Source organism: Electrona antarctica (assembly GCF_951216825.1).
Source record: "Electrona antarctica genome assembly, chromosome: 23".
Lineage (NCBI taxonomy): Eukaryota > Metazoa > Chordata > Actinopteri > Myctophiformes > Myctophidae > Electrona > Electrona antarctica.
In genome coordinates this window covers 28,413,161-28,425,945 of record NC_136804.1, presented here as the reverse complement: position 1 = coordinate 28,425,945, position 12,785 = coordinate 28,413,161, and the positions used below count along the sequence as shown (strand labels likewise).

Here is a 12,785-nt window from a genome sequence, read left to right as displayed (position 1 = left end):
TACAACTACACAGCATGAATGAAATGCTAATTTCCTCCGGTAAATGAACCTGTCTAGCCGCCTCCTGTCACAACCTGCCTCTGCCAGCATGCGTGTATTTCTACCCAGTCAGTCTTTGCCTTTCCACCGTGTTTAACCCACTTTGACCTGAGATCAGATTCTAAAAATGTCTTCTTCGATTTAAAAAAAATAGCAGACCTACAAGCTCGTAGCGCGCCACTCGGTGGCGCGCTATGAGCTTGTAGATCTGCTATTTTTCAATAGCTAAAGCATAACATAATGCTAACACCAAAAGGGGTTCCCGCCCAAAATGGGTTAACCCATTTTGACCTGAGGACGATTCTACAAATGTCTTCTAAAAATCCTGACGGTTTTCTGAAATACCTATGTTTCTGTATCAGTGGTGCTCAATATTTCATGTCCAACGACCCCAAAAATCATATGTAATTGGCCATGGATCCCCATCTGAAAATATGTTGTTCCAGGAACCCCCCCCAGAAGCAAAGATTTGAGTTAAAAACGTTCCCTCTGAAAGAATATTTATATCAAAGATTTGCGCCACATTTTTATGATTTTTCTAAAATAGCAGACCTACAAGCTATGAGCTTGTAGATCTGCTATTTTTCAACAGCTAAATTATAACATAATGCTTAAAACACCAAAAGGGGTTCCCGCCCAGAATGTGTTTAAAGTAAGATCGCTAGGGGAAAACAGACTTTCACAGTATAGCTGAAGTCATTGCCTGAGGTTGCGGCTGCATGGGTTTGGAAGCCAATTTTTTATCTGCAGCAGTGCAGGTGGCTGGGGAAAGGCTTTCTAGTGGTGAGAGGGTGGGGTGGGTGGGTGGGTGTGTGTGTGTGTGTGTGTGTGTGTGTGTGTGTGTGTGTGTGTGTGTGTGTGTGTGTGTGTGTGTGTGTGTGTGTGTGTGTGTGTGTGTGTGTGTGTGTGTGTGTGTGTGTGTGTGTGTGTGTGTGTGTGTGTGTGTGTGTGTGTGTGTGTGTGTGTGTGTGTGTGTGTGCACACACGCGCGCGCGCAGGGTGGGGTGCACATTATGCATACCTGCATGCCAATTTGTGTACGTGTGTGTGTGTGTTGTGCCCACTACCCAGGTCTGTGTCTCTAACCTTGTTGTGGGCCAGTCAACAAACACTGTTGCGGTTTAAGATTTATCTGGTGCGGTTGGGCGAGAGAGGGAGGGAGAGAGAGAGAGAGGGAGAGAGAGGGAGGGATGGAGAGAGAGTAGAGGAGAGGGAGAGGGAGAGGGAGAGAGAGAGAGGGAGAGAGAGAGAGGGCGGGATGGAGAGAGAGTAGAGTAGAGGAGAGGGAGAGGGAGGGATGGAGAGAGGGAGAGGGAGAGAGGGAGAGAGAGGGAGGGATGGAGAGAGAGTAGAGTAGAGGAGAGGGAGAGGGAGGGATGGAGAGTGAGGAGAGGGGGGGGGGGGGGGGTGTAGTCAGTGGTGAGGCAGGGAGAGAGCGATGCAAGAACTGGGCCCATGCGGATTCTGCACAGACATTTATATAAATACATACATTTCATACACAGATATTCCTTTGCACACTCACTCATACACATGCCCTCACCATGACAAAGAGACCCATGGGTGTCCATTTAAGAGGTCCATTTGGTGTCCTTAAATGAACACTTAGGGCTCCATTTTCGTCACCGCTAAACCCCTTATCCCTAAACTTCTTTGCATTTCTTTTACTATTTTGAAAAACATTTTTGAATAGTTCAACTAGCCAATCTACATTGACACACTGTGAGCTTGTAGACTGGCCATTTTAACTATTGAAAAATGTTTTGCAAAATAGTAAAAAAAGGCAAAGAAGTTTAGGGATACGGGGTTTAGCGGTGACGAAAATGGAGCCCTTAGGATTTTACTGTGTATTCGTTGGGTCCGCCATGAAGGAAAGCAACTGCCTTCCATATGCCAGAGCCATCTAATAGAAGAGTTACGATATTGAGGAGGCAGAAACCGAGGGCTGTTCATGCAGCCTGAACTGGGACAAGCTGGAGTTGGAAATACATTGTTTTCAACGAGGGCGGCGCAAATAAGAGCTATTTTAAGCATGTGTGCAACATGACAACTGTTATAAAGTATTGTACAGTAACAACTAAAGTCTCGTTAATGTTTACGTTGTACTATTACTACAAAACAATCTAAAATAAAGAGATTTAAGATCATTAAAGCTGGGCTGTTGCCTGGGTCCAATGCATTTCTGCCTACTTCCGGTCCAGGACTTGTCCCTATTTGTTGTCCCCATTCTCAATAGAAGTCTATGTAGGAGAGCCGCCATTGGACTGAAGCCCCATGAAGTGAACGCAGTTTGCGTAACTCTGTCTATATCTAAGGCTCTGCCATATGCTAACCACCTGTGACTTCATTTGTATGTACTGTATGCGCACAGTACTGTTTGTGGGCCTTCATGCTCTATAACATTAAAGTTTCTATACATATGATATGCAGGCTAATATAATAATACAGTAGTATACAATACAGAATACAGTAAACAAACAAGTAAACAATGTCATTTATCTATGTGACGGTATAGCACACAACAGACAGCAATACTCTCATGCCAGCTAGCTCCCTGTCTGAATAATGTTGTTTGTGTTTACTCTGCTCGCTTCGCCTCAGGACCTTCTCGGAGAATGACTGCACTATGGTGGCCCCAGCAGACCCCTGTCTCAGCCCCACTAAAGGAGAACTGGTGTACAGCAAGACAGCCAAACAGTGCCTGGAGGAGATATCAGGTAGGTCGTACGTTTTTTGGATATAGAGAGGGTATGCGCCATGCATCAAGTGAGTGGCAAAACATAGAGTGGCAAAGTGAGTTTAACGTTGTTTAATGCAATCATCAATGTTTGGATGTATGGGCTGTCAAGGCCAGAAAGCAGTGATGTAAATATAGGTTTTCAATGTAATGAGTCCCAGGATGCAGTGATGGTCTTTTAGATGAGTCACAGGGACATTTTATGAGTCCCACTTCAACGACATTAGGAGTCATGTTTTGCCATTTTTATAAATTGCAGCATTTAACTCCCATTTCATTTTATATGGTTATAATGTGGTTATATTCATGTAGAATAAATGATTATTATAACTAAAGCTAGCAAAATAAACTAGAATGAAAAACAGTAGTACAGTAGTGCATCCCGTGGATGCAGAGGTCGTTGTTTTGTTGCGTCCCTTAACTATAAACTGCGTTTTGGAATGCAAAATGCACCCTATTTTAATCTCACCGCCTGGGTATGATGATGATGTCATGCGCATACCTTCTATTGTCACTGTCGAGTGGAAACATTGTATGTTCAAAACCATACATTTGTGAGGAAATAGAAAACATTATCATTATAAAAGCTAAATTATCAGATGTACAAGCTGCTTTCACAGCAGATCACCTATTTTTGCGCAACACTGTCATAGTATATAGATACAAAGTTTCTGCCCGACCATTGGCAGCATATAGTGGACGTTTGCGTGCTTTATTCGACTGACTGTATGTGTATGTGAAATTGTTCGTTGGTTGGTTTCGTGCGTGCATGTGTCTGGGTGTGTGTGTGCGCGCGACCGCGCGTGCGTGTGAGGTTGCAGACTATGCGTAAACCACTGCTTCACACACTGAATGGAAAAGGTCAGGATTGACAGGTGAAGGGTGGGAGGGTCCGTGGGCCTTACAGACCAGTCACAGGTGAAGGGTGGGAGGGTCCATGGCCTTACAGACCAATCACAGGGAGGGTCCGTGGCCTTACAGACCAATCACACTCCATTCCACTGTCAGCACACACCACCGCGCCTCGTGACGGCCACGTCTTGTGACACATCACCAGATACGGTCTATACACAACTGACCATATAGTAGTCCAGTAAATAAAGAAAATAAATCCTCTTAGGTTGGACTAAATTGCTTTATTTTGTTTCTAAACTGATTCTGACAGGACATTGGGTCTACTAGCCAGAATAAAACAATCTACCCTAATCTGCTCACTGCAAATACCCTGAATTTGCCTTAATCCAAGATGCCACCATTGACGACCTATTATAAGGCAATATTTTCTAAATGTCATTATGCTTTAAGTAGCATGTGACGTGTCAAACCAGGGGGTTTTCATGATTCTGAATCCATTCCAAGCATTAGCTTTGCATGTAAAACACTCCTTGGACTAAATGTGCCGTTTTTAGCCCAAGGAGTGTTTTTTGTGCAAAACGAATGCTTGGAATGGATTCAGCATCATGAAAACCCCCTGGTTTGACACGTCACATGCTACTGAAAGCATAATGACATTTTGAAAATATTGCCTTATAATATGGCAAGTATAGAGCGTCACAGTCCCGCCCCCTACCATGGACCAGGAAATGATTTTCCGTTCATTTTCCTCAGACATTTCAGAAAGTATTTATTTAAAGACGTTTACGCCGCGGACAAAGCCAACTCGAGTCGTGACAAATCATGACAACAAACACAATTTTTGGGGCCGAAAAAATTATTAGAAAGAAGAAAAAAACGGCAGGTTACAACACTTTCTTTGTTGTTTTTCTTCTTTGTAATTATTTGTTTGGTCCAAAATATTGTTTGTGTTGTCATGAGTTGTCACGACTCGAGTTGGCTTTGTCCGCGGTGTAACCGTCTTTAAATAAATACTTGTTGAAATGTCTATGGGAAAAATGCATTGGGATTCATTTCCTGGTCCATGGTAGGAGGACTGCGACGCTCTATTGGGAGAGGAAAATAAATCTAATTATCTTTTTTTTTTTTTTTTTTTCATTCATTTCAATTCAAATTCAGTTCATAAGATTATTGTGCCAGTTCAACCACTCTCAACCTGGCACCCCTATTTTGAGCATGTAATTAGGCTATTTGGGGGGTCCTTGTCACAGAAGAGTGTGGGACCCCTTAGACTGGACTGGCACTCACATTTAATTCCCTGTGCTGTGCTGTGCTGTGCTGTGCTGTACAGTACAGTACAGTACAGTACAGCACAGCACAGCACAGCACAGCACAGCACAGTACAGTACAGTACAGTACAGCACAGCACAGTACAGTGTATTCAAAGGATTGCATAAACAGTTTGTTTGACGATCTATTCATAGTACATTGTTGTTGTTTTTTTTGTTTTTTTTTGTTGTTTTTTTCCCCATGATTTTGTAACCAATTGTTTCATCCGGTGCCAACCGGCCTAATCCTGGGCGCTACTCTCACTGTGCCAATCATCATAGTACATTCATTGTTGTATGGGAAATTAATACATTATTTTGTTAAAATGAGGAAATGAAATAACCGACCCATTTGCTATTTGTGGTGTACTTTATATGCACTTGCATTTATGAAAATGTATTTAATTTAGAGGATAGCCCCTTGAGATGCATCATCTCGTTTTAGAGGGGGTCATCTCTACAGTACATAGACAAAACAATACATGTCAACGCACAACAATACACTTACAACATCAACAAAACATAGAGGCTCTCCAAACCACTCATCAAGACCAGAAGCAAAGCAAAGCAAAGTAAAGCAAAGTTACTATATTTACCCAGGGTAACTGGACTAAGCATCAGATACTTGTTTACAGCCAGGCCCTGCTCATAGAACATTTCATGGTAGTGGTTCAATGCCTTGCTCAAGGGCACTTCAGCGGTGGTAATTTTAACGTGCCGGTCCGGGGATACGAACTGGCGACCTTCCGGTATCAAGACCGCTCCGCAAACCGTTCAGCCACCGCTGCCACATCTGCGAGAGCCATTTTTGCTCCACTGCCGCACCATGCAGTCTGTAAATGAAGCATGCTAAAGCAACCATATAAGCTCGTCTGACTACAAGAAGTGAGTGTTTGAAATGATCGACTATCAAAGAGAGTGGTCACTGCACTCAGTCTTATTTTACACATCCAATGATGGCCTTTGTAAAAGCCACAACCAGGACAAAATGTCTGGAATGTCATTGTTTTGACATCCGCAAATCTGTAATCAGCCACTCTGGGGTTTTTTTTTATGTGCACACAATGTCCTTTGTGGTCACTCGGCATCCGTTGAATTTCAGGCTTCACTTTGATTGATATCTTACTCTTATATTCTTCCTTCTTTTTGTTTTATATCCCGTCATATGGTTGTGTTGGTCATCAGCTACGCTCACCGTGGGTTTCTCTGTAACTGTGGTCTGGGTCAAGTTGTGGGTTTGACCCTTCTGTCCGTTCCTTGTCTGGAATGCAAACGTGTGGTTTACGTCAGTGGTCAGGAAGCTCCTTCAAAAGGATGCTTATGGTCCACGGTCTGGAGAAGGTTCTTGTTAAATGTTAAATGGTAAATGGTGCATTTATATAGCGCCTTTATCCAAGGCGCTTTACATATATTGTGCATTACATTCACCCATTCACACACACACTCATACACCGATTGCGGCGGAAGCCATGCAAGGTACCAACCAGCACATCAGGAGCAATTTGGGGTTCAGTGTCTTGCCCAAGGACACTTCGACATGTAGACAGGAGGAGCCGGGATTCGAACCGCCGACCCATGGATCATTGGACGACCTGCTCTACCTCCTGAGCCACAGTCGCCCCTTGTTAAACTTCAGGGTTCTGCATTCAGTCTATTCACCATTGTAATGTATACACAAATAAATAACACATGAATTCCCATTCAGAGATGCTATTCAGGATTTTACATAATACAGCCAGGTATCCATTTATAAAAAGGCTCACAAATCCTACAAGTCATCTTATCTTCATGATTAATGTGGATTTAATAGATTCATTCATTACGAGGTCAATCGGGTTGTACTGCCCGGAGTGCCCGCATTCCGAGAGGGATTGCTTTCCCCCCCCACAGAAAATAAGATTCTTGTTACACTTGTCATGTTGTCAGTTTAATATAAAGAGCAAGGGCTGTGCTGCTGTTGTGCACTGACTGCGTAGCACGGAGAAACACTGTTACTCTGCACAGAAGCATTAATAACAGATTGTGCATGTCACAGATAGTGGAAGATGTCAGTGTTAGTATATATGGCACAATCTGTTGCATCTCATCTTTAGCCCATATAGACTGTATCAATGCAACATGATAATACTTCTGTTCTTCTGTTAGCATGATATGGAAGAACCTGATGAGACATGCCAGCCCCCTCAGCCAATGACCGTTAGAATCACCGTTGTTATGGTTGCTGGGGCAACTGCTGCCGTTGACTCGCACTTACCAGTGAATGGGAGTACAGTCTGAGTGGTTGACAGCTGTGGGTAATATAGTTGTGCGGCTTAAAGCTACATGTTTTTGTTGGTATCGTCTTGCTGATGCCATGGTTTTGCTAATTGAAGGTATAGGCTGTGTTGCTTGTTATTGGCACGTAACTCTAGTGACTGGCTTATAGCGCGCCGAAGGCTGTAGGCTCACAGGTGCACTGTCCAAACAACTCAGTGTCACATTGATAAACACAGCAAAGACGGGGGGGTAAAAAAAGGAATAATGACGGACCTTGGAAGGAAGGAGAAGACGGAGAATGTAGTGTGAGTGTGTGAGCGAGACGCACAGAGAGAATTAGAGAGAGAGAGAGGGAGAGAGAGAGAGTACCGCAGCGTGCAGGCATAGCGTGCGCTATGTGAGGCAGAGTATAGCAGCTCCGACACCCTCTCTTTCACCACTGTGAGGAGAGAGAGAGAGAGCGAAAGAGAGAGAGAAACGCACGAGAGACGCGCCGGTGAACTGGTAATTAACAGAAGAGCGACAGAGGGTGGAAGAGGGGAAAAAAAGAAGACAAGACAGATCAGGGATCAATGAAACGACAACACTTATTGGAGAGTGTTGAGAGAGAGCTGGAGAGAAAAAATCGAGTGTGTGGAGAAAGAGAGAGATACAGATATACAGAGAGAGAGGGAGAGAGAGAGACATAGAGAGACAATGTAGCAGCTCGGAGGGGAGAACAGACCCGAGAGTTGAGAGAGAGAAGGATGAAGCTACAGGAGCGGAGGTGTCGGAACAGGAGGTGTCCATTTCTGCGTCTGGTTCCCTGTTTGATCATGAGTCCTGCAAGCCGGCTGCGAGATGGATCTGGATTCCACCTGCAGAGCACTTGAGAGGGAGCGCTCTCTCTCGCACCGCCTCCCTCCAGCGTATAACCCAGTCGGGGAGAAGCATCCCACTGCCCCAACTCGTCCTCCGGTAACCCCCCCAACCCCACCCCACCCCCGTCATCCTACACTTCCTGTCGCCAGGTCGGGATGTGTGAACCGGAGGTGAAGTGACGACGCAGGACGGATCCGCTCGCTCCCTCGCGCGCGCACGCGCATACGCTCCCACGCACACCCACAGGAGAGGAGAGCTGAAGAGGAGGGCGAGGGCAAGGTGGAAGCGTTAGCCCGAAATGAAGCGAGGCGCAGAGTTCTCCGTGTACCAGGGGGGGGGCAGCCCGGCCCGCCGCCCCACTCGGCCGCTCCCCGACAACCTCAACCTGAGGGTCAAGCAGCGCTCGCTGACCAACCTCACCCTGATGAGCGACGGCGAGCAACGCGTCTACGCCTTCGAGCCGCCGGACGATCCACCGGCCGCTACGCGCCCCCGGCTCCAGTCGTACAGCTCCTCGTCGTATGTCTCCTCTGGCTGGTCGCGGCGGTCGGCGGGGGGCGGAGGCAGCCTCCAGGGCAGCCCGAGGAAGGAGGCGCTGTCCAGCGGCGGCGGCGGGGGCGAGGACGACGGGGTGCGGGATCGCACCAGGGCGCGATCCCTCTCCCTCTCCCTCACCAAGATGCTCTCCCAGTCGGAGCACTCGCTCATCCCCGTCCCCCGCGCCCGCTGCTCGACGGGGGGCACGGGCGGGCGCCCCCAGAGGGCATCGTACACCGGCGGGAACCCACCACGGGGGTCAGCGGACCGTCCCCAACACCACCCGCCCCCACCACCGCGGGCATCGCAGGACGAGGCGGGCACGGACGAGGAGGAGGGCAGCAGCGGGCGCTCGGACGAGGAGCCGGCCGCGGGGAAGGGCGGTGGTGGCGGCCGTGCCGGGCAGCGGCAGGGAGGTGCCAGGGACGGCGGGGCGGACTGGGCAGAGGAGGAGGTGGCGGAGGGAGGCCCGCGAGAGGGCGCGGCTCAGCTGGACAAGGAGGTGATTCTCGCCATGCTGGGCGATCTGGAGACGGTGCTGCGCCCTGCACGCCCTCGCCCCCCGCGTAAGTCACGCGCCTGCGCGCGCTCGCGTGTGTGCAGCGTTCGTATATATATGCATCGCAATAAAATACCAAAACATATAGATAGAACGACGTCTGTGTTTTTGACACTATAGTTGTTTGCAGTCCGGGCAGGTCAACGCCACATGCAGCGTATGTGGTGCATATTATGCGTGTAATGTTTGGTAAATGCTGGGTAGTAATGCTGTGGTACAATTCTAGGGGGTTTGGGAGTATTTGGTATGGAACATTTACAATGTATTGTGTACTGTATGTGTTCAACATTATTAGCTACTGTCATGTAATGGTACACTATACAATATAATGAAGTACAAAGGTGAGTGTGGGAAGAATGTGTCATACAGTATAGGCTACATAACATCATGTTGCTGTTTTGCTGTACTGTTTTCTGCACTGTCGGTTGAAGCTGGTTGAGGCATGATGCAGCACAACGAACTATACACAATCCTCAGGGGGGTAATTTAACTCAGCGAGTGTACAAATGTGTTACGGGTCCATTTGATTACACGTGTATACTTAGGATGAGTTAGAAAGGGATTAACACTCTGAGGATTTGGTGTGTGTGTGTGTGTGTGTGTGTGTGTGTGTGTGTGTGTGTGTGTGTGTGTGTGTGTGTGTGTGTGTGTGTGTGTGTGTGTGTGTGTGTGTGTGTGTGTGTGTGTGTGTGTGTGTGTGTGTGTGTGTGTGTGTGTGTGTGTGTGTGTGTACGGTACCTCGAGATATAGGAGATGATAACGTTGCTCCTCCACTGAGACAGTGAGTGCATCCCTAAATTCCCCCCCTTTTCCTAAAAATGCACTGCTGAGGTGTGGCTCCCTTTCTGCCTTTCTGTGAGACACATAGCGACGGTGTTCAATACTTGTACTACAAATATATCCCTACACTAGTGGTTCCCGGACTTTTATATGTCAAGGACCCCCATCTTGACACTAATTAGCCCACGGACCCCCATTTGAAAAGATATGCCAGGGACCCCCATAAGAGAAGATTTATTATAGATTCTCAACCCGTTTAATTTCAAGGACCCCCAGTTTGACATGCATATTAGACATGCATTTAATGGCATTTCTATCTCTGGGAACCCCAATTTATATTGTAAAATCAATGTTAATTTAACTCTTGAGAACCAAAACCAAATGCACCCGTTAGGGTCCATTTGGTTCCATTGCACCCGTTAGGGTCCATTTGGTTCCATTTGTACACTCTCAGAGTTACAGACCCACAAGGGTCCATTTGGTTCCAAACTATCATTTTGCTGGGGACCCCCTGGAACTCCCTCAAGAACCACCGACCTACAGTATGTAGCATTCAGGATTGGCAGAAATCCAACGCTCCTCAGATTCAGATTCAGATTCAGATACCTTTATTTGCCATTTGTGTATACACACATAGGAATTTGCTTTGACATAACATGAGTGCATTCAATTCTTTTTTCACAAATACCAACAGACAACACCGTGCAGGGAAATAAATATAAAGTGCAGGGTTATACAGTAGTTCATAGTGCATCAAATGTTGCCGGTGATTAAAGTGCCGGTGTCACTAGGAGGCAGGGGTGGAAGGGAAGCCAGAGTCATTGAGCAGCCTGGCAGCTGAGGGGAAAAAACTTTGTCTGTGGTGGGCTTTCGTAGCCTTCGGCAGCCGCAGTCTTCTCCCAGAGGGGAGCAGGGTGAGGAGGCCGTGGCCAGGGTGGGAGGAGTCGGCCACGGCCATGACGTAGTCTTTCGCCCTGGCATTAAAGTTGGCATTACAAAGTATTCAGCGGCAGTACTTTGTGCTCCAGCCTCAGGGACCAATATACTGTACTTTCTTGATGCTGCAATCCACAAGCTGCAATCCACAAGTTTTATTGCAACCGAAGGTCGCAGTTAACTATGGAATGGTGCATTTCCCGTTAGTGTGTTGGTTGGTCGTGTTGGTCCCTGATGTCATCAGACAGGACCACTTCACCACTTTTCAACTTCTCTTCCTATAATTGGTCCTAACTAATGTTCATGATAAAATACTTTCTACTGTAGTCTGTGTCTCATAGGAAGGCTGTGGGCAGTTCGGAAACCTGTCCACCAGTGACATCATCGATGGTGAATCCAAGCTAATAGAAACGGCAGGCTTTCTTTCCTGAAAAGTTGCAATGCAAAAGTTGAAGCCATCGTTCTCACGATAATACAAATCTAAATATATTTTAAAACAAATCTTGTTTAAAAAAAAATCTGCCTAATGATGATGTCACTGGTGGACGGGTGTCCGAACTGCCCAAAGCCCTCATAGAGTATATATATAATAGAGACTGAACTGGCGCGAAGCTCCGCCCCCCCAGCTATTCATGTCAGTGGAAGTTGCTCAGTGGCGTTTTGAAGCACCCGGAAGACTGCCGGAAGTCCCTCCCCGGACCTCAACTTTGAGGTCCTGGGTGACGTAGGGCAACCGAGCGCTCAACGTTAAAGCCCAGCTGCACGGGGTTTCCCGGTCATGAATCCACGGGTCCGCCTGTAGTCCCTCCTCCTACCACTAGGACCCAGAGCTTCAACGTTGAATAGCATCACTGGCCCCTTGAAAGCCCTCCTATGAGACACAGACTGAGTAGGAAAAAATGGTGGTGTTTTATCATGAACATTAGTGAGGACCAATTATATGAAGAGATGTTGAAAAGTGGTGAAGTGGTCCTTTAAGCCCACATATGGAGATCCCTGATGTCATGAAACACTGTTGTACAACTCTTCAACTCCTGGTTTTGTGAGTTCCATAACTTTATACCTGTAACAGAAGTGCACATTTGTTTTAGTGTTGTCCGAGCGAACAGATGTTTAAAATCATGTCTTCTTCTATGGTCCTCATCCTCTGAGCTAAACACAAATAACTTCTGTAACTGTATTGGCAATGATCTGTTTTTCGCTCTGAACACCACTAATAATGTTTGTAATTCAACCAAATCCATGATTTTCAGAATGCCTGATAACATAAAAAGCCTGTTGGTGTGTGCTCTGAAATCCTCTTTATAAATTATTCTTAACGCTCTTTTTTGTAACATAATCAAAGGAGTCATATTACTCTTGTATGAGTTGCCCCATACTTCCAAACAATAAATAAAATATGGTAAAACCAGTGTACAATACAACATCCTCATAAAATTCGTACCCAACTCATATTTTACTTTGTTCAAAATAAAAAGACTTTTGGCCACCTTGGCTTTTATATATGCTATATGATTTTTCCATGATAATTTATCAACAAACAACAACTCTACAACAACTCTACATCTGACCTCAAACCCTTTTGAGGTCAGATGTTTGCAAATGGGTGTTTGTGGACGTGCATGTGTGTGTGTGCATTTGCGTGCATGTGCGTGCGTGCGTGTACACATGTCTGCACCTGAACATACATGTCTTGTCCTGGCTCCATCAAGTAAAGTAGGCTAGAGTATTTTGAATCCCAGTTAGTAATGTCTCCTCTCCTGTCTCCTCTCCTGTATCCTCTTCTCTTGCCACTGCTGAATGCACTCTCCCACCAGCTAAGCCAAGACTCACCACAACATGCGATTATATTATCGCTCTGAAACATGCCTGTCTCTTTTCCATTAGAATTAATCTAAAAAATGATAATGTTAATGGT

At 46.2% G+C, this 12,785-nt stretch overlaps 1 protein-coding gene across 1 annotated transcript in view; it reads left to right on the top strand.

Moving 5' to 3' along the window:
- Positions 1-12,785, top strand: part of nav3 (neuron navigator 3) — a 503,241-nt gene that overhangs the window by 400,040 nt on the left and 90,416 nt on the right. Inside the window, exon 11 of the mRNA XM_079494499.1 lies at positions 2,641-2,756. Coding sequence (XP_079350625.1) covers positions 2,641-2,756 — 116 coding nt within the window. The remainder of the gene's footprint in view (positions 1-2,640; positions 2,757-12,785) is intronic.